The sequence below is a fragment of the Hyaena hyaena genome, unplaced genomic scaffold (assembly GCF_003009895.1).
Source record: "Hyaena hyaena isolate Hyena2069 unplaced genomic scaffold, ASM300989v1 scaffold_73, whole genome shotgun sequence".
Classification (NCBI taxonomy): Eukaryota; Metazoa; Chordata; class Mammalia; order Carnivora; family Hyaenidae; genus Hyaena; species Hyaena hyaena.
The window spans coordinates 2,383,113-2,405,808 of NW_024080705.1; the positions used below are offsets into that span (position 1 = coordinate 2,383,113).

The 22,696-nt window shown below is 40.0% G+C and overlaps 2 protein-coding genes across 3 annotated transcripts in view; one reads left to right on the forward strand and one right to left on the reverse strand.

Moving 5' to 3' along the window:
* The first annotated feature begins 703 nt into the window (after nt 1-703).
* Nucleotides 704-1,374, forward strand: ATOH7 (atonal bHLH transcription factor 7). The gene has a single exon (XM_039233251.1). It carries the CDS (start codon nt 824-826, stop codon nt 1,280-1,282), a length of 459 nt encoding a protein of 152 aa, XP_039089182.1. The 5' UTR covers nt 704-823; the 3' UTR covers nt 1,283-1,374.
* Nucleotides 1,375-14,536: 13,162 nt separating this feature from the next.
* The window catches only part of MYPN (myopalladin), a 71,641-nt gene continuing 63,481 nt past the window's right edge, over nt 14,537-22,696 (reverse strand). For both annotated transcript variants that reach the window (XM_039233288.1, XM_039233290.1), the window contains exons 18-19: nt 18,751-18,884; nt 14,537-14,861 (exon numbers count right to left, since the gene is read on the reverse strand). In XM_039233288.1, coding sequence (XP_039089219.1) covers nt 14,692-14,861; nt 18,751-18,884 — 304 coding nt within the window. In that variant the 3' untranslated portion in view covers nt 14,537-14,691. The remainder of the gene's footprint in view (nt 14,862-18,750; nt 18,885-22,696) is intronic.

Consider the following 22,696-nt stretch of genomic DNA (forward strand, 5'->3'; position numbering starts at 1 on the left):
TTATAATATCTCTCATAATTCCAAGACCAACATGTTCACACAAATGATTTCTAATAACTTTAAAACCTCGGTTAAGTTTTTGATATGTAAGTTGCCCGTTAATATGGGAAAAGATGGACCAAACTCTTCCCCCACCCCCACCCTGTTATTCTTTTTGGGGCAGCTAGGCCACTCCAGATGGCGTGTTACTGTTGGACATAGCTTTAGAGAAACTTCAACAGACGAAGGCTGTAATGTCAGGATTTTGCTGTGCGTCGTCCCCCTTCCCCCCCTGCAGTTCCCAGGGTAGGAAGGTGCTGAGATGGAAGCCGAGGGACGCCCGCCCACCTGCCACCACCTGTTCCCTCCCTCAGCCCGCGGCTATAAATTCTCCTCCTTCAAAGATTCACCCAGCACTCTGCGACAGCCACCGAGGAAAAAGCGCTTCTTCCCTATCTGAGCATCTGGAAAGATTTCGTCATCCTGAAAAAGAAGTCTTTCCCAGAGGACTTGAAAGGCCTTCCCTAAACCAGGCACACCAAATTCCGCAGCAAGAAGTTTCCCTTCTCTTTTCCAACTTCACGTTGGGAAAATGACTTTCTCTTCAGCATCTCAGTTTCCCCTAAATTTAGGCAAGTAAAGAGACATCAATCTGATTATCCAGTAGGACAGAAGGCGGGGCTCCGTACTCCCCACTGTAAACTCTAACTCCAAGAGAGTTGCTTTGTGTATGACTTACTTGCTCAGAAGAGCAACGTTGGGGAGCGGCTCAAAAGACCAGCCCGCGCGCAGGTCCTAAGCGGGCGACTGAGCTCAGCGCCTCTCTCTCTCCTTCAGGCCCAGGATGAAGTCCTGCAAGCCCAGCAACCCAGCGGCGGCAGCGCGCGCCGCGCCCGCGTGCGCAGGCGGCGCCGAGTGCGCGGGTACGTGCGCCGGAGCCGGGAGGCTGGAGAGCGCGGCGCGCAGGCGCCTGGCGGCCAACGCGCGCGAGCGCCGACGAATGCAGGGACTCAACACCGCCTTCGACCGCCTGCGCAGGGTGGTGCCCCAGTGGGGCCAGGATAAAAAGCTGTCCAAGTATGAGACCCTGCAGATGGCGCTGAGCTACATCATGGCGCTGACCCGCATCCTGGCCGAGGCCGAGCGATTCGGCTCGGAGCCGGACTGGGTCAGTCTCCACTGTGAGCACTTTGGCCGCGATCACTACCTTCAATTCGCGGGCGCGAAGCTGCCGGGTGAGAGCGAGCCCTACGGCCAGAGGCTCTTTGGCTTCCAGCCGGAGCCCTTCCAGATGGCCAGCTAGGGCGCGCGGCCCTGCCAGGGTGAGACGCCCAGCGACTGAGCACCCGAGCTACCGGAGCCGTAGCTCTTTCCCCAGTAGGTGGCTTGGGATGCGTTCTTAGAATAAAATTGCAAACTTTCAGATTATTTTTATTCGCATCACCAGTCTTATGGACACGATTTTATTGCCTTTCTCTTTTCCTCCTTATCAGTATTTCGTAGGTTTCATTAATGGATCTTGTGAATGGTTTTGATTGCTGTGAAAATAATGCCCTCTTCCCTTTTTTTGGACTACTTTGAGGGAAAACAGTCTTAAGAAAAAATAGGATTAGGCTATACTGCAGTTTTAGTCCTCAGAGAAATAATCACTTTCTTAAACTTTGTAAGTTTGACCTGTTCGGGTGAAGTGATAATATCCATTACTTGTGTATACTTAAAACAGCTACCTTCCCGTCGTGTAAATGCATTTATGCTTAGTGCATTGTGTGTGTATGCATGAAGTAGTCATACTTTTTTTTTTTTGGTAGAGTACATGGGCGTGAGTGCTCTGTATTTTTTAAATGTATACATTATTAAAATATAGACTTTTGTAATATATAAATAAAAATGTGGTTGTTTTTCATGCCAAGTGCCCTGCTAGTTTCCGGATGGCAATAAATGCCTGTATGGGGCTGATCATATTGAGTGCTTCCCCGAGTAAAGATGTAGAATGTTTAAATCTAATTGCACCAATTGGCAAATGTTCCCTTTTGTAATACTTCGTTAAAAAAAGACAAGTCGGTGAGATAATTTGAAAGCTTTCTCTGTGAACTTGGAAATATAGATGTATTTTTCATGGTTTTTTTTGGAACTAATGGCAGGCTCTGGGCATCTTCCTCACTATTTGGGCACAATAGTTTACTTATTTAGACTCAAAAAAGCTTCATTAATAACTCCAGTAAACTTGTAGAGTTTGAGGATATATAAAATCAGTGCTAAAAAGTGTTTTAATCAGGAAAGATCTCAAAAATGTATTAAGATGGAGTCCTTTTTCAGGTAGAGTTCATATCCCACTCTCTAAATTGTAAATATCTTGTAAAAGAAAACTGGAGTTTTCATTTTTATCTCTTTTAGTATAGAAGTTTTAGACAGAATAAACTCTCAATAAATGTTTCTTTTTTTTTTTGGTTATTAACAATAGTAGTTTCTTGATGAAATTGAACAATTTAATTACAAAGATAGGATTCTAATCCCTTGCCTCTTCTTCCCCATCCCCATTCTCCAAAAAGAATGGGAGTCTGTCTGTTAAATATTTTGCCTATAGCTGGCTGTTCTGTGTTTTTTAAATCTCTGGAAACAATTTAGCTCTTAGAAAATCTCTAAGCTTTCCCCCACGCTCCCAACTTGATGTACTATTTTTTTCCTGGAAGACATGTGAGGGAGAAGTAAATGGGTCTCCGTGATCAAATCCGGTCTTTGGTAAAACTCTATGTTGGGAAATCCGTCATGGTTTATGAATTAGGAGCTTGGGTAGCAGAAGTGTAAAATCTTTTGAAGATTCATATATTATTATATATAATAGATTTTATATTACCAAGCCACCTAAGAGTTGCTACAGTATTCCATACTGTCCACCTTTGAAACATCTGTGTTCTTTCTAGTTTAACAACAAAGCATATCAAAATTCAAAAGTATTCTTTTACCTGGGCTCCCTTAAAACAACAACAACAACAAATATTATCAAGCACCTACTCATTCAGAATATAGCTGAATGCTTCAACAATGTGGTACCGATAACATATGCCATAATAACTCTTACGGGGGACATTAAATAATGAAATAAGACTCTCCTTAGCAGGTTTTCAGTTTGATTAGTTATTATTATCTAGGTTCTTCCTTGGTGTTAGCTGGAGGTTGAATCCCCAAACCCTGGGGTCAGAAGTCTTGAAGAACCATATACAAATGAACACGGCTATTAAGATGGGAAAGGCTGTCCAAACCAGTGGTTTTCAACTCTGTCTGCTCATTAGAATCACATGTAGGAGTCTTGGAAAAAAAAAACAAAAAAACAAAAAAAACCCAAGTCTGGGGTCCCCAGCTCAAGAATTGATTTAACTGCTCCAAGATAAGTCTTGGGCATAGATAGTTTAAAATTCTCCTCAAGTAATTCTAATGGGCTGTCAGTGTTAAGAACCACTTAATTAAACAGTATGTACTATGACACTATTAGCCTCATTACCAAAAACTGATGATATTGACTTCCAACTTTTTGTATTGTTTATACAAGGATAATCAATACTGGATCAGTTTATCTTTCTTAACATTGAATACAGCCAGTTTCATGGTTAATGAGATGGCCTTTATACTAATGAAGATATAAAATTTCTGTGAGATATGAACCAGATAGAATGTTTTTGGGTTGTGGTTAATAGAACTATAGGATTCAACAGTTAAGGCTCAGATACTTAAATTTTGCCATCTTATAGTAAAAACAAAGTGCTGTTTTTGGACTGAATTTGAGTAGCCTCTGTTCTTCTGCTTAGGCATTACTAAAAATACCTCTTTTTGCTACCTATAGGTGAAATAAATTTCAAGTGCATATAAAGCCATAAATATATGACCTATTTTCTCACATGGATATACACCCATTCCCCTCTGAATACAAATGGGTACAAACTTTAATAATTGTTTTATTGAAGTAACACAGGTCTTTTGGATTGTCTTTTTTAAATATATATATAGAGAGAGAGAACTTTACTTTCTCTCTCTCTCTTTTTTTTTTTTTTATTAGAGAAAAAGAAAGAGCGTGAAAAGGGGAGGGAGCAGAGGGAGAGAGAGAAAATCTTAAGCAGGCTTCATGCTCAGTGAGGAGCCTGACATGGGGCTCTATCCCTTGACCCTTGGATCATGACCTGAGCTGAAATCAAGAGTTGAACACTCCATTGACTGAGTCACCGAGGCACTTCTGGATTGCTATTTTAAACTGGCAGTGTGTCCAAAAAAATGCCTGAGCTGAAAGAAAACAACTGAGAGCAAGACTTTACCTATCTCACATAGAAAGTCTGGAATCAAATATAATACAAAACAAACCCAACAATTAGTTGAGAATAAATAAAATTTTATTAAATGAATAAAGAAACAATCCATCACATCCTCTAAATTGCTTTTTAAAACATCCAGGTTGAATTAAATACAGTTCTTAATTCTTGTTTTTCTTCTAATTGCAAAGTTTCCAAACAAAACACAACCCCCAACAAATCTTTAAGAAAGCAGAACTAGGAAACAGTAATAGTGTCATGGAGATGACATGGTCTACTGGAATATAGTACCATATACCTTCTGAAGAAAGACACAATTTATGCTCACAAACATTTTGACTTAAGCAATGACTTGTTTTCAGTTCCACAGAATATCTAACATGCACAATGCAGAAGAACAGGGATAAAAGCCAAGATCCATTAATTGCTTTTTATAATGGAAACAAAACATACAGTTTATGTAATTCACACATTTCAAAATGGCCACTATAATGCTTTTTCCATTAGGATTTCAATAACCAAAAAAGTACTTTAGAGAATAAGGTGACTCAAGCTTCCTAAGATAGAAGCATACCATGTTTGTAAGAGGAATCTTCTGATTCTGATTGAACTATGTTAGCCATGGGAACTCCATGCCTCATTGAAGTATGTGTGTGTGTGTGTGTGTACATGCCTATGGTCACATGTACATCCTTTGTCAGTCCTCATGGCTGAAATAAATCATTGGGATTAAATTCAGACTTGATGTAGCTGAGAATGCAAAATCAGAGGCCAAAGGCTATGCTCATTTTTGTGGGGCCATTTCTATCTGTTATCCTAATAAAGTTGATTCATTTCAATGTAAGGCCATTGACATGCTAGCATAGAACATTTTTTCACTGGGAACCAGAATAATACAGTGAAGTTGTCCTGAACTGCTTAAGCCAGAAAGCAATATAGGAACTACTTTGGTATTTCTTTGTGTGCTGCAAAGTTGTTATTTCCACTAGTTTCAATTGTGGACATAGGAGTCAGAGTTCCTGTAAGCTATTCTACCTATGCCAAAATAAATTTTCCTGGAATCTGCCTGCAGAAAGCAAATAGAATATGTCTTGAATTCATTTGAGTTTTCTCTAGATTCTTTTTTTTTTTAACTGCATACCATATTGGAAGAAGATTCCACCATTATGTGACACCCTTCTAAAGAAAAACAAAGTAGTTGGGCAGGAAAGAGATGTGAACTTTTTCAGCAAATTTATTTACTTTGGAGAAAAACATTTTAAACTTTCTCTTAAAATAAAAAACTGCTATTACTAGTGTAAATTCTTTATAAATATTTGTTTATCCAATCTTCCATCCTGGAAAAGGTTCAATCAAGTATTTTGCTTATTTTACAGATAAAGAAACAGACCTCACAGTGATAGAAAAGTTAGAGAGTATGTATTAAATTTATCAGAATTATTAAAATCTCTTTTGAATTCCTAGGAACTCACCTAAGAAGTCCTAGAAATAAGGAGCTCTCCTAATGTTATTATGTATTTTACAGAATTTTTTTTTTTGGTCTTGACTAAAAGGAAATGAAGGGAGAAGGGTAGGTTAAGAAACTCACTGCTAAAGCTCAGAAAAGTAAGTGAAAATTAGTCGGAAAAGAAGATAAGGTGTTCTGAAGTAAAAATACTGAGAAAGTAAAATTTAATTTACCCATGTGCTTTAAAAAATACAGTTGCATTAAAATGATTTCATTTGAATTTAAAACCCACCCATGGGTTTTAACTCTCCTTAAACACACTAAAACTTTTATACTCTGTACACGTACACATTTAGTAATCCTTTGGTAGCCAATACTAGCATATAATTCACTGAATCTTGCACTACTAGCAGGTAATTCACTGAATCTTGCCCTATTACTAATTGTGGGAAAGTTACAAGAATCTGCTAGTTTGCAGATAACTCACTGAATCTGTAGAAACATCAAGTTCTTTGGAATTTTGGAACATTGAACAATTCACTCTTGCCATACTATATGAAAAGAACTCATGTTTCTTATGGATATTAAAATACATCTTTTTAAAGTGATCTTTACACCCAACATGGGGCCTGAACTCACAACCCCGACATCAAGAGTCACATGCTCTACCAGCTGAGCTAGTCAGGTGCCTGCAAACACCTCTTTTTTGTAACAAAACTATACTTGTATCTTCATTAATTTCCCATCTAAATTGGTCAAGCCTCTCCACCCTCATCTTTCCCATCTTTAAGTCTCATTTAAAAAAAAAAAATTTTTTTTTTTAATGTTTTATTTATTTCTAGGAGAGAGAGACAGAGACAGCATGAGCAGGGGAGGGTCAGAGAGAGAGGGAGTCACAGATTGAAACAGGCTCCAGGCTCTGAGCCGGCAGTCAGCACAGAGCCCGACGCGACGCGGGGCTCGAACCCACGAACCGCGAGATCATGACCTAAGCGAAAGTCGGACACTCAACCGACTAAGCCACCCTGGCGCCCCTAAGTCTCATTTTTAAATTGTCTCTTTTTAGTTAGGAGGCAGAATGAGTTTTTATCGTTGAGTGTTAAAGAATATTCTATAAGTAGCCTACTGGATTTGCTAGATATTTTAGGAAAAGTAAAACCTAGTTATCTTTCTGTTGCTCTGTTGATATTTAACCAGCTTATAGCTCATGTTGTAATTTATACAATTTGAATAAGAATAATTTTAAAAAATCACTTTCTTTTTTTACATATTTTTATTTATTTCTAGGAGAGAGAGACAGAGAGACAGCATGAGCAGGGGAGGGTCAGAGAGAGAATGGGTCACAGACTGAAACAGGCTCCAGGCTCTGAGCTGGCAGTCAGCACAGAGCCCGATGCGGGGCTCGAACCCACGAACCGCGAGATCATGACCCAAGTGAAAGTCGGACGCTTAACCGACTAAGCCACCCAGGCGCCCCTAAAAAATCACTTTCAAGTGTCAAATATATTTGTACATTAAAAAAATTGGTTGGGGGTCCCTGGGTAGCACTGTTGGCTAAGCATCCAACTCTTGCTTTTGGCTAAGGTCATGATCTCACAGTTCATGAAATTGAGCCCCGTGTCAGGCTTTACACTGAGAATGCAAAGCCTGCTTGGGATTCTCTGTCTCCTTCTCTCTGCCGCTCTCTTGCTCATGTGCACGAGTGTGCTCTTCCTCTCTCTCAAAAAAAAAATAAATAAATAAATTTAAAAAGAATTGGTTGAATTATCATCAAAAAGTAATCTTTAAACCTGGAAATTAGAAGTGTTTTCTTCATTTTAAAGAAAATGTAAATTTATTTCAGCCTTAAAATACCTATTGTCAAATAGTGTTGAGATCTTTTAACTTTTTATTATTAGGGAAACATTTTCCATTAACTCATATGTTAAAATCTTCTAGAAAATTAGTGTTTATATGCCTCTACAGGATAGCCATTCTCTTTATGCTTACTCTCAACATTTATGGCAGGCACAATTCTCAGAGAATTGAAAAGTGTTTCCTTTCTCTATTTCTTGCAGTTTCAAGGCTGTTGCTCTTTGGAGTTTGAGGTGGCCATTATTTACATATTAACAAGGGGCAGCCTGTTTATCATTCTATAATACCTAGTATGTTAACTAATATAATTATAAATAAGAGGCGAACATATTTTCAACACATATGCATTTTTTTTGCACTGCACAGATTTTTAAAAACATGATATTAGCAACTTTTTTAGCATACTGATGACCACTGCAATGTCAAAGTTTAGAGGATGCTTGGCATTCTTCAAGCGGTGTTTCAGTAATTAACTTTCTGAAATATTGATCCACATAAAATAAAAAAAGGCAATTAGTTACTTGACACATCCCCAAAAGCAAGGGAATCAAGAGCAAAAATAAACTGTTGGGACCTCATCAAGATTAAAAGCTTCTGCACAGCCAAGGAAACAACCCAGAAAATTAATAGGCAACCAACGGAACGGGAAAAGATAGTTGCAAATGACATATCAGATAAAGGGTTAATATCCAGAATCTATAAGGAACTCACCAAACTACACGCCTGAAAAACAAACAACCCAGTGAAGAAATGGGCAGAAGACATGAACAGACACTTCTCCAAAGAGGACATCCAGATGGCCAACAGACACATGAAACGGTACTCAGCATCCCTCCTCATCAGGGAAATACAAATCAAAACCACACTGAAATACCACCTCACGCCAGTCAGAGTGGCTAAAATGAGCAAATCAGAGAACTCTAGATGCTGGCGAGGATGTGGAGAAACGGGCACCCTCCTACACTGTTGGTGGGAATGTAAACTGGTACAGCCCCTCTGGAAAACAGTGTGGAGGTTCCTCAGGAAACTAACAATAGAACTCCCTTATGACCCAGCAATAGCACTGCTAGGAATTTACCCAAGGGATACAGAAATGCTGAGGCATAGGAGCACGTGTACCCCAATGTTCATAGCAGCACTCTCCACAATAGCTAAAACATGGAAAGAGCCTAAGTGTCCATCAACAGATGAATGGATCAAGAAGATGTGGTTTATCTATACCATGGAATACTACATGGCAATGAGAAACAATGAAATCTGGCCATGTGTAGCAACATGGATGGACCTTGAGGGTGTTATGCTGAGCGAAATAAGTCAGGCCGAGAAGGACAAATATCATATGTTTGCACGTATAGGAGGATTAGGAGGAACTTGACGGAGGAACAAGGGGGAGAAGAAGGGCGGAAATGGTGGGGGAAAGGGAGAGAGGCAAACCATGAGAGACTCTTGAATGCTGACAAAAACTGAGGACTGATGGATGGGGGGGGGGGGGGGGGATGGGCATGGAGGAGGACACTTGTGGGGATGAGCACTGAGTGTTATGTGGAAACTAATTTGACAATAAACTATTTGTAAAAAGAAAATTTATGAAAGCATGAAAATTAAAAAAAAAAGGCAATTAGTGGTGAAAAGTACTTCAACAAGCTTATTGTAATCTAAGTAACCGTTCATCTTGCTAGTAAGGCACATTGATTTTCTACTCAACCATCTGTGGAACTACTTTGAGCCCAGGTTACCCAAAGACCCTGGAAGGGACCTTGAATAAAGGTCATTAGTAGGAAATTTGCCTTTGAGATTACAACCAATTTATAAGGAGCCCATTTACAAACAGACTCAGGCCAGAATCTCAGCTTGGAAGGTACTTTGGGAATGGGTGGGGAGGAGGAGGCAGGAGGAGCCTGCGATTAACAAAAACAATTTGGATGTCTGACCCAGTTAATTTCTAGACCTCCCTTCCCAACCTGATTTTTTTTTTCACTTTGCCAGAAATTCTGTCAATTAGAAGTTGATGGCAGTAAGAAGGCAACTACTTAAAAAAATGCAGCCCCCCTGTCAGGCATTCAAAATTTTTTCAGTTGAAGTGCTTTCTTCTGACCATTGGGCCAAGAGGCCTAGAACTGGAGTTAGGTCATTTTGGAATATGAAGCATGCTGACAAGCTGTGGGGATGGGGTGAGAGGGGGTGGGTTACCACAGCAGGGGGATTATAGAACATAGAACACAGGACATCTGGAGAGAAAAACCCAGAATGAGGGATAGATGCAGAAAGGACCTTAGACATGCTTTAGCTTTGACACATCATAGATACAAAAAAGGAGGAAGTAGTCTTCTCTTATTGGCTGCTTCATCTGGATCCTATTCTTGGGTCCATAGGCCAATTAGGTGTAACAGATATTGTAACCCAGTCATGAATTAAATGGGCTTTACTGAATTCACTTGGGAATCTAGCACTGGGTGTTCTATGTAGAAGGAAATCTATTCTGAGTCTCACGCAACCAATTTACAAGTGAACATCTGGAAAGCGACCCCTTTATCATTTGAGGATTATCCAAATTGACCTGTCCCTATAAAAGTCAGCTTTTGACTCTGCTGAGAATTATTCTTTATGGTATGTTTCATTCAGAGCTCTGGCTCTATCGACTGCTGGTCTCTTGACTATTTGATTTCTCATTGGATGCTTACAAAAGCTAAGAGAGGAATAAAAAGAGAAAGATGCATTGAAACCAGTTCCACTATTTGGTAAGCCTTCCCTTAGTGAAGGGTGCTATGTTTCAAAAAGGCAACTTCATTTAAATGGCACATTTTCTTTCTCCATTTTCCCTTTAATGCCCATTTCCATGACTAATCAAGTTATGAAAAACCCTTCACGTTGTTTGGAGAGAAAGGTGTTTATGGCACCAGTGTGGCTTTTTGAAACAAAGGGCCAGACAAACTGCATCAACCTTCCCTTTTTCCCTGGTCCATTTTTTGCAGGTTTTTGAGCTTCCTCTGGGGGCTTCATGAATGCTACATGTCTTATGAGTGTTGCACAAAATAGTAGAGTCTAATGAGGCCAAAGTGTATGGTTATTTCTACTTTCTAGACATGCACTGTATGTACAAGGGGGGAATATATTCTTCACCAGTGCCCAAACTACAGCTTTATGCCATCGGTAGGCATCCCTTTGGATCTTTCTGGGTAAGTTCTGAAATTATTCTTCTGAACCTTGGCTGCTCTTTGGAATCACCTGGGAAGCTTTAAAAAGTACTGATGCTATGCCATAACTCTGGACTTACTGATCTGGGGCTCTGGCCTGGGTATCAAGATTTTTAGAAGTTCCCCAGGAAATTCTGATGTGCAGCCCAGATTAAAAACCACTGCTCTAGGGGCGCCTGGGTGGCTGGGTCAGTTAAGTGTCCGACTCTTCGTTTCGGCTCAGGTCATGATCTCATGGTTCGCGGGATCGAGCCCCCATCGGACTCTGCACAGTGCAGAGCCTGCTTGAGATTCTCCCTCTCTCTTTCTCTCTGTCTCCCTCTCCCCTGCTCTCTCTATCAAAATAAATAAAATAAACAAACAAAAAAAGAATCACTGCTCTAGACTCAATTTTATATAGAAACATATGAACTTACATAGAATTTTTAAGTTCAATTTAGGTCAATGAAAATTTTTGAGTGCCTACTCTGTATAAGGTACATGACAAACTTTTGACACAGTCCCTACCAACAGTAGCTAAAACCTAGTGTAGGCAAGACTGGCTAGTGCAAGGGGAGGGGACAGGAAGGTGTACAGAGTTTGTGTTTTATATAGAATACTATACAAGGTCATCTTTTTCTCCATTCCAGAAACTGATTGTAAGTTTTCAAAGAAAGTGGAATTGTATTTGGGTGGGGTCTGGGGGATCGGAAAATACTTCACAGGAGCAGTGGCATTTCAGATGGACTTTAAGGAATATATTTCCATAGATGGAGGCTGGGGAGAAAGCCTTCCAGCTAAAAGCAAAACAGAGGCATTTGGCTGGAAAGCAGGGGATTGTGTTAGGTTTGCCGCCACATTGGGTGTGCTTACTGAGGAATGAGTGACAAGCTTTGGGATCATCGTGGACCAAGCCTTGAATATCCCAGGGCAGGAGAGCTGGTACTTAATTTGGCTCTGGGAAGCCACTGGGGGTTTGAAATTGGGGCATAACATGACTAGAGTGGTATTTCAGGAAGAAAGAGCTGACGCAGATCTGGGCTGAGTTTGAGTGGGAGAAACAGCAGGAACAGAGGCAGAAAGGTCACTTAGAAGTTCTTTATTATGGTTGAAGTCAGAAATACTGAAGGAAATTAATAGAGTGATTAATGCAAATCTGAACCATAGAACTGCAGGGAGATGGAAAGGAAGGGTTGAATGTAAAAGAAATAATAGGGTTAGAATTAATGGGATCTATTGATTGATTGGCTAGAGGAAGCAAAAAGTGACTTGGATGCTTTTTACTTGGATTGCTAGGAATGTGATGGTAACATTAATAGAAATCATCAAGCGAGGTTGAAGAATGTTTATGGAAGGGAAGGTGATGAATCTGATCTTGGACATGTTGAGTCCAAACATATTCCACTGAAACAAAATTTCTTATATATAACTATCCCTTATTATAACTGACTTCTAACAGACTTCTCAATGCAGGGCACTGATTTTTTCAACACAGCGGTTCTCAACAAAGGAGGATTCTGCCTCCTAGGAAACATAGCAATGTCTGGAGACATTTTGGGTGGCCACAACGTGGGGATGGGCCACTATGTTCCTGGCATCTAGTGGTTAGAGGCCAGTGAGGCTGCCTAACATCCTACACTGCACAAAGCCCCCAGCAACAAAGAATTATCCACCCCAAAATGTCAATAATGCTAGAGTCAGAAACCCTGCATTAACATTATCCAATACTTCAAATTTCAGGTCTTATATTTTATGTTATACAGCACCATCCAGTGGCCAAATATAATATTTATCCTAGTTCTTCGACACTAAAAGGCAACAGATAAAAAATATTCAGAAAGCTAAGACATATAGAGATGAAAACTATCCTTTCATGGGAGGACTATTTAGGGTTTACATAAATAGACGTGATGGGGATGTGAGGTATACAACTATGAAGGAACAAGCTGGAGTTAGAAAGTTCTCTTTGGCTATGAGATTTCATAATAGAAGCCAATACGGAAACAGAACATTCTATAGAATGCATTCTGTATGAAACACATACTATTTCATTACAGTTGCCTATAGTTTTAGTATTGTTCATGAATACTTGAAAAAAAGGAAACAAGATCTAATAATTTCACTGAATAATTGACTGAAACCTTTATTTCTTAAGGACATAATCTGTGGCATTTTGTTTCATTAAGAAATAAAGATTTGAGACATTAGGATGATTTTAGAGTCATAAAAATTATAGGATGAAAAGCACTAGAAACTTCTGTTTGATAAAGAATTGATTTTTTTCTCCCCAAAGCAGCACTCTTTATGCCTTACATCTTACCTCTCCTACTAGATTGTAAGCTCCTTGAGGTCAGGGACTGTGTCTTATTCATATTTTCATATTTCCCACAGTCTCTAGCATAGCATCTTATACAGAGTAGACACACAAATGATTCTTTTTGAGTGAATGAATTTATTTTTATACTGGAAACTTTTGCCTTGAAGTGAAGAAAATTTCAAGCCTTTCTAAACAACAGCTATTTATTCATTCGAGTAAGATGCCAGCTGAGGGTGCCTGGCTCAGAGAACACCAGACACTTGGGCATAGGGAATTGGTAACAGACACCTCCAATTCATTTCATGGGTGAGTCTGGAAGAAACTGCTGTGATGACCATTCTCAGGGCAATTTTTGGACTGCTGTGTGAATTGCAGATTTCTCTATCTCATATAAGATTCATTCATCCAACAAATATCTATTGAATGTCTATTTGGGACCAAGCACTCTTCTAGGCACTGGGAATAATTGCAGTGAACTGAAGTCTAAAAATTCCTTAAGAAGCAGATTTTGAATAGGTGGGTTGGAATAAAGAGGCATATTCTCCTTTCCTCCCCCTTTCCTGGTTAGCATGATATCTTCCATGCAGAAAATGCAAATTAATTATCTCACAAACAGTTCATACCTATTAAAGACCTCTCCTTTCAGAATCATTGCTCTTAAGGGGCAAATGAAAACTGACAGGTTCCATCACCTTCTCTCCTTGTTTGCATCTCTCTCATCCTCACTCCCTCATATACTTCCAGACTTTTGGGGAGGGAAGAGGGGCAGATGATGATGACTCTTGCATATTGAGCCAGTAGTTTAAAAAGTAACCCCACAGAAGTTTTTTTTTTTTTTAAGTTGGTTTACTAACAACTGTTTAGTTCTAGAATTTAGGGATGTATAAAGTCAGAAGGAAAAACCACTCACCATTATATCCAAAAGAAAATGGTGCAGACAGGGTAATGGGTCCTTGTTTTGGCTATAGAACAAGTGCACTGTGCAATATTGAGTGTTTCAGTGAATTTTTTGTATCTCAAGCACATTTTGGCACCTTACAATGTGGCTCAGTACACTCAGGATAAAGAAATGAAAAGGACTTCTCCACATACATGAGTTGTATGGCATGATCTCTTAAGGCTAAATAGCAGCTGATTAAATGAATCCATCAAAACTACTGCTATGGATGAAATAGATGAAAGGTAATGGAGACTTCCCCACCTTTTTCCTTTGCATTGTTGGTGATTAACGATACCTAAGGTCACTACTGTCTAACTCCTTTCAGCCCAAGCATATGGCCCCTCATTGCTCCTAATAGGGCCTAAATGTCCCTAACATAGCAAGGGGGCAGGGGAGCATGCTAGCTTTTTCCCAAAGCAGTGGATGACGGCTTCATGACATCTTTGGTTCATCTGTATTGTCTTCTCACATTTTTGTTGGAATCTTTAAAAGGCACAGCCCTCCATCTTTCCCTCAGCTGAGACTGCAAGAGTCTCTAGCTGACTTATTCAAAGCACTTCTTGCCAATGGTCCAGCAGCATGGGAACTTACTCAAATCCAGTTGCTTGGAAACCACTGTATCTGGCTTGTCCTCCTTCCCCCTCCACAGTCTGCCCCCTTACTCAACAGGCACCCAAACATTCCTAAAGTTCATCACTCTCCACTACACTCCGAGAAGAGCATGAATACACCATTGTGCTTTCCATGGAGGAGAAGGCAGAGAAAATGTCAAGTCCTTTACTGGTGAGAGATCCATAGCGACTGCCACTGGGCCGGACAGACATGGGTGTTGGGATCTGCTGGTGCCACTGAGCTGGAAAATAGACCAGATGATGTGTTACAATCAAAGGAATGCAGTCTAGCAGATACAGTGTAGGGGTATGTTCTGTCCTTACTCCCACACTTTCTCTGAAATGCATCATTTGTGAAAACAATAAAATATCTCCCCTGCTGTGAACTGGGCTAACCATCTCTTATGCTTCTAATGCCAAAACTCTGGGACTATAAGAGTGGCTGACTAGGGTGATTTCTCAAAATATGACCTAGCATGGGGTCTTCCAGGGGCAGTGTAGAAAAAGCTTCAGGCCCTCAAGGGAAGGTGCCTGAGAAGGTAGAGACAAGAAACTTGAGGAAATGGAAACCAAAAGGTGACTCTAGACCTCTCAGTAGTACCTATTCCACACCCTAATCACTAATCAGCCACTACCTACCCAACTCCCTAATCAGATTCTAATGAGTTACAGCAAGAAGACTGAAAAGTAACTTCTGTTCAACCAACTATGGTTCAGGTGCAAGAGAGAATGTATTCGAATTTCCATGTTTAGGGGCGCCTGGGTGGCTCAGTCAGTTAAGCATCCGACTTCGGCTCAAGTCATGATCTCATGGTTTGTGGGTTCAAGCCCCACGTCGGGATCTGTGCTGACAGCCAGCTCAGAGCCTGGAGCCTGCTTCGGATTCTGTATCTCCCTCTCTCTCTGACCCTCCCCTGCTCACACTGTCTCTCTCTCTCTCAGAAATAAATAAAACATTTTTTAAAAAAAGAATTTCCATGTTTAGCAAGTGCTGTCCAAAGGAGACCCTGTTTTTAGCAGAGATGATCCTTAGTCTTGAACATGACCTGAATGAAATATCCATCCAAATTGCTCTTGTCTCTGATTCAGAAACTACCCAGTAGTCTTCTGATTAGGTTTCCAGGGACCTTGATGTGGAGAAGGGGGAGCACCAGGTAGGGAACATTGATGCTCTGCTTTCCAGGAAGCTATGGACCTTTTTAGCATTCTAATTTATAAATTGAGGCTTTGTTGATTTCATTATTTTGAATCAGTTTTTTAGAGTCTAAATAGCTCCAAATGAATTGATAAAATCAAAATTTGAAAGCTATAAAAGTGAGGACAAAACTAATAGTGATTCTACCAAAGAATAGGCATTCAATAAAGCCACAGTGAACAGCTAGTTAAATCTCTGCTCCAGACATCTTAACCAGACTACTGTAATTGCTTCTATTAGAAGCCCTCCTTCAGATGAGAGAGGGGAGCCTGTCCTGATTCTTCAGACAGGCAGGAAGTGGTGAGGAGAGGGGGTAGGGGGTTGATTTTAGCCCAAGTCCTCCATCCCCTCCTCCACTCCCAGGTCCCAGCTGAGGAAATAACACCCCCCGTTGGTGCCGTTCAATCAAGACAGGAGACAGAAAGATGAGCCAGGACAAACTGAACTAGGAAATGGAGAGATTAGGACAAAAGTTATCTGTTTTAGGGCTCATTGGTACAGGGTTTCTTGGCTAGAGACCTAGTTCCCTCTGATAATGGTGAGGTAGATGAAATGGATAAGTGACTTAGCCTAGGTTGAATATATCGATGGCCCCTCTCTCCCCACCCCTAACCAGGGGATGATACATCAGAGTCAGCTTCTCTCACAGTTGAATTTCTTTTCAAGTTCAAGTATAAGGGAAAATAATCAGAAAGCTATATATTTCCCCCAAATATTAGACCTCGGGAAAATGGCAGGCCAAGGTCCCTCCTGTATGGTACTAAAAAAGAGGTATACCTAGTATGCACTTATGAAGAACAGGGGCCTCATGTTCTAGACACTGTGACTCTTATTTGTTATTTAGGTTAATCATGTTGAACCAGTAATGAATAAGAAATTTATTAATTATTTGGGCAGCTGGGTGGCTCAGTCGGTTGAGTGACCAACTCTTGGTTTTGGCTCAGGTCATGATATCACAGTTTGTGAGTTCGAGCCCTGAGTCAGGATAGCACAGAGCCTGCTTGGGATTCTTTCTCTTTCCCTTTCTTTGCCGCTACTCTGCTCATGTGTGCGCTTGCTTATTTGCACATACACTCTCTCTTTCCGTCTCAGAATAAATAAATAAACTTAAAAAAAAAGAAATTTACTAATTATTAAATTATTTTTTAATTTAATTTAATTTTATTTTATTTTTAAAAAAAATTTTAATGTTTTATTTATTTCTAGGAGAGAGAGAGAGAGACAGCGTGAGCAGGGGAGGGTCAGAGAGAGAGAGGGAGTCACAGACTGAAACAGGCTCCAGGCTCTGAGCTGGCAGTCAGCACAGAGCCCGACGCGGGGCTCGAACCCACGAACCCCGAGATCATGACCTAAGCGAAAGTCGGACGCCTAACCGACTAAGCCACCCAGGCGCCCCATTTTTTTTTAAATTTTAAAGAAGAGGAAAAAAGAATCATCCTTTTGGATGCGTCTCCAAAAATACCAGTTAATGTCAAAATTATAGAAGAGATGTGTAGAGTACATAAATACATTAATAAAGATGAGATTGTTGGGGCGCCTGTATGTTTGTCAATTGGGTGTCCAACTCTTGATTTCAGCTCAGGTCATGACCTGAGTTCTTGTGGGTTTGAGCCCTGCATTGGGCTCTGTGCTGGCAGCACGGAGTCTGTTTGGGATCTCTCTCTCTCCCTCGCTTTCTGCACCTCCCCCGCTCATGCATGCGCGCATGCTCTCTCAAAGTAATAAACAAGCATTACAAAAGATTAACTTATTAAATCCTTTTGAAAATTAGAAACATGTCTCAAAGCAATGATACAAAAACCTGGATTTGCATCTTGGCTATAGATAGACACTTAACCTCCCTGAGTCTCAGTTTCTTCAGCATTTATTATTATTATTTATTTTATTTTATTTTTACATAGAGAGTGCATGTGAGCGGAGGAAAGGGACAGAAGGAGAGAGAGAGAGAGAGAGAGAGAGAGAATATCACAGGCAGGCTCCATGCTCAGTGCAGAGCCCAGATACAGGGCTGGATCACACCACCCTGAGATCATGACCTGAGCTGAAATCAAGAGTCAGATGCTCAACTGACTGAGACTCCCAGGTGCCCCTCATCAGCATTTAAATGAGGGTGACAACAATTGTAATAATTGTTTGGGAGGTCCTAAGGGTACCATTTTGTAAATTATAAGTCATTATACAAATATTTGATATTATTATTAGGACAGCTCCCTATTATTAGTCTGGTTGTGGGACTGGCACAATAAACATTTGTGGAATGAATTAACAGGTGAATGAGGACAGGACAATTCTGCTGGGTGGAGATATGTGTGGGGGAAATGACAGGCAGTGGGGAGAGAGTTCCAGTGGGTGGCCCATGGCATGAAGGAGATAGCATTAGATGCTAGATGATCGGATGCACAGGCATAGTTAAATTCTGAAATAGCTGTAATTCCTAGTATCATAGGTCATTTTTTGGAAGAAGCCTAAGCTCATTTAAATGCAAAAGTGTACAAAAGTACACAGAAATGCACAGAAGCCTTGAGGTGGATAGGATGAAATGATTTTATTTTATTTTATTTTATTTAAAAATATGTTTTAATGTTTTTATTTATTTCTGAGAGAGAGAGAGAGAGGCAGCATGAGCAGGGCAGGGTCAGAGAGAGAGGGAGATACAGAATCCAAAGCAGGCTCCAGACTCTGAGCTGTCAGCACAGAGCCTGATGCAGAGCTGGAACCCACAAACCGAACCGTGAGATCATGACCTGAGCCGAAGTCAGGTGCTTTACTGACTGAGCCACCCAGGCGCCCCTGAAATGATTTTAAAAATCCATTGCTTAAACACTAAAATATAATCTACCCAATTCATTTATGGAAACATACTATGCCTATCCTTAAAACAATTTTTTTCAAGCTGCCTATCATACACAGATATTCAACTGGGATGTTCCACCTACCGTATATATCCAACCTGGCAGTGCATGACACGATGCCGGCTTCATTCTTGGCTGACAACGTGTACCATCCAGCGTCAGATTTCTTGGCTGGCTGAATGAGAAGGCAGACATACCCTGTTGCATCCTGGTGCATACTGGAGAAAAGAGAGAACATATCTGCAACTGCATCCAGGAGCAGAAAAGGTCTTAGGGAATTCAGGGCTCAGGGAAACTCTGGGGGCAAACCCAGCAGGGCAGCGCTTCCCCTCTCCTCCCTGACCCTACACAGAGGGAAGGGTAACTCAGCTTAAAGCAATTGTCAAAGGCAAACTGAAACGTGGGAAGGAGTCACAAAAGAGCAGCAGTTAACCTGGTGAGGCCCAGATGAAGGTTGAGAGCCTAGGCTGAGACCCGTTCTCACCCTCCCCAGCTCCACCTCTTCTGGAGTTGTACTCCCCACCAGAGGTGCTCCCACTTGTCACAACCAAAGGCCAGAAAAATCTCTTTTCCAACCCTGATCGGACGTTTCAACAAGAACTTTGCTAAGAAGCTATGGGAAAGTAGACCAAAATGAGAGTCCAGGGATGGATGTACTGTTAGTATGGAAACGTTATTTCTTAATGTAACCAACTGGGCATGTGCAGCAGTTAGCTTAATACAGTTCAGGAGCAAATCAGCTTTTTCTTTCCTTCTGTTTCCTTGATACCAATAGTTCTCAGCCTTGGCTGCATATTGCAATCCTGAAGAATTACACTAATATTTCAGGCTGGGTTTAACGTGTTATGTTAATTAGTTATATCAGGTCATTAACTAATTAATTAATCATTAAGAAAATAAACTTTATGCCCAATGTGGGGCTTGGACTCATGACCCCAAGATCAAGAGTCACATGTTATACTGACTGAGCTAGCTAGGTCACTTCACTTAGACTGAAGTGTTAACTCAAGAATATTTTCTATGCTTGCTAAAGTTTTACCAGAGAAAAATCTTGACCTCTGTAGACTTCTTTGATGCCAAAATTCTGTAAAGCTTGACAGCTACAACATCCTCTGGAACAAATTCAGTTTTATTGTGAAGAAATAATGCTCAGTAGAAACTTTTGTACACAGGCTGCCTTTGTTTGCTTGCTCCCTCATGGAGTAAAATAAAAATGGCAAAGATAAAGTTAGTTAGAGGAAATCTAGCAAGATACCTACTTTTGGTAACTGGATCCTTAGTTTCCTTCCCTCCTTCCTTCATTTTTCTCTTTCTCCCTTCCTTCCTTCCTAAGTAGGCTTCATACCCACAATGGAGCCCAACGTGGGGCTTGAACTCATAACCCTGAGATCAAGACCTGAGATGAGATCAAGAGTTGGACGCTTAACTTACTAAGCGACCCAGTGCTCTCTTAGTTACTTTAAAAATAACCATGTAGTAATGGATAGAGAAGGAGTTACTGGCTTAATGTTTTGTTTTGCTTTATCTTATCTTAACTTTTTACTATCAAAGGGGTTTTCTGCATACTAATATGACTGAAGACACATGACAAAAAATATGCAAGATCTTCATAAATTTCTTGTACATTTTAAACTTAAAAATTAAAGTTTTTAACAATATCAGAGATTAAAGAGGAGAGATAACAACCAACACCACAGGAATACAAAGGACTATAAGGGAATATTATTTAAAAAATTACATGGCAACAGATTGGACAACTTGAAAGAAATAAATAAATTCCTAGAAACATATAACCTTCCAATACTGAATCAAGAAAGTATACAAAATTTGTACAGACCAATCACCAGCAATGAAATTGAATCAATAATCAAAAAACTCTCAGGAAATAAAAGTCCAGGATAAGATGGGTTCACAGGTGGATTTTACCAAACATTTGAAGAAGAGTCAATAGGAAGTCTTCCAAATTCATTTGCTGAGATCAGCATTACCCTGTTACCAGAATCTGATAAAAATACTACAAACTAGATAAAAATACTATAAATACAACAATAGAACAATAAAAAGAGAACTACAGGCTAATATCTCTGATTAACATAGGTGCAAAAATCCTCAACATAATTGGAGCAAACTGAATTCAACAATATATTAAAAAGATCATTCACCATGCTCAAGTGGGATTTATTCCTGAGTTGCAAGGGTGGTTCAATATTTGCAAATCAATCAGTGTAATATACCACATAAATAAGAGATGGATAAAAACCATATGATCATTTCAATAGATGGAGAAAATGCATTTTACAAAGTACAACATCCATTCATAAACCCTCAACAAAGTGGGTTTAGAGGGAATATTCCTCAACATAATGAAGGCCTTACATGAAAAATCCATAGCTAACGTCATACTCAATGGTCAAAAACTGAGAAGTTTCTCCCTAAGTTTAGGAGAAAGACAAGGATAGCCACTCTCACCACTTTTATTGAACATAGAACTGGAAGTCCTGGCCACAGCCATCAGATAAGAAAAAGGAATAAAATGTATCCAAATTGGTGAGGAAGTACAATCTTCACTATTCACAGATGACATGATACTATATATAGAAGACCCTATGGCGCCTGGGTGGCTCACTTGGTTAAGCATCCAAATGCGGCTCAGGTCATGATCTCGTGGTTCATGAGTTCAAGCCCCATGTCAGGCTCTGTGCTGACAGCTCAGAGCCTGGAGACTGCTTTGGATTCGGAGCCTCCCCCTCTCTCTACCCCTCCCCGGCTTGCATTCTGTCTCTCTTAAAAATAAATAAACATTTAAAAAAAGAAAAAAGAAAAAAACCCCAAAGATTATTAAAAAAACTACCAGAACTATTAAATTAAGTCAGTAAGGTTGCAGGATTCAAAATCAATATACAGAAATCCATTGCATTTTTAAATACTTTTTTTAAAAATTTTTTAATGTTTTTATTTTATTTTTGAGAGAGAGAGACAGAGTGCAAGCAGGGGAGGGTCAGAGACAGAGGGAGACACAGAATCCGAAGCAGGCTCCAGGCTCTGAGCCAGCTGTCAGCACAGAGCCCGATGCGGGGCTCAAACCCACGAACCGTGAGATCATGACCTGAGCTGAAGTCTGACACTCAACTGACTGAGCCACCCAGGTGCCCCTAAATACTTTTTAAAGTAAGCTCTACATCCAATGTAGGGCTTAAACTCACAACTGCAAGATCAAAAGTTGCATGATTCTCTGACTGAGCTAGCCAGGAACCACCCCCCACCTCCCAGCATTGCATTTCTATATACTAATAATGAAATAACAGAGAGAAACATTAAGAAAACAATCCAACTTATAGGTGCACCAAAAAACAAAAACAAAAACAACCTAGGAATAAACTTAACCAAGGAGGTAAGAGACCTGTACTCTGAAAACTATAAAACATTGATGAAAGAAATTGAAGATGACACAAACAAATGGGAAGATACTACATGCTCGTGGATTAGAAGAACGAATATTGTTAAAGTGTTCATACTATCCAAAGCAATCTACTGTTAAATGTAATCCCTATCAAAATACCAATAGCATTTTTCACAGCACGAGAACAAGTGATCCTAAAATTTGTATGGAACCACAAAAAAAAAAACAAAAAAAAAAAACAAACCTCAAATAGCCAAAGCTAGCCTTGAAAAGAAAAACAAAACTGGAGGTATCACAATCCCAGATTTAAAGTTGTACTACAAAGCTGTAGTAATCAAAACAGTATGATTTTGGCACAAAAATAGACCAATGGATCAATGGAACAGAACAGAGAGCCCAGAAATAAACCCATGATTATATAATAATTAATCTTTGACACAGGAGGCAAAATATCCAAGGAAAAAAGACTGTCTCTTCAACAGATGGTGTTGGGAAAACTGGACAGCTACATGTAAAAGAATGAAACAGGACTACTTTCTTACACCATACACAAAAATAAGCTCAAAATGATTTAAGGACCTATGTAAGAACTGAAACCATAAAAATCCTAGAAAAGAGCATAGGCGGTAA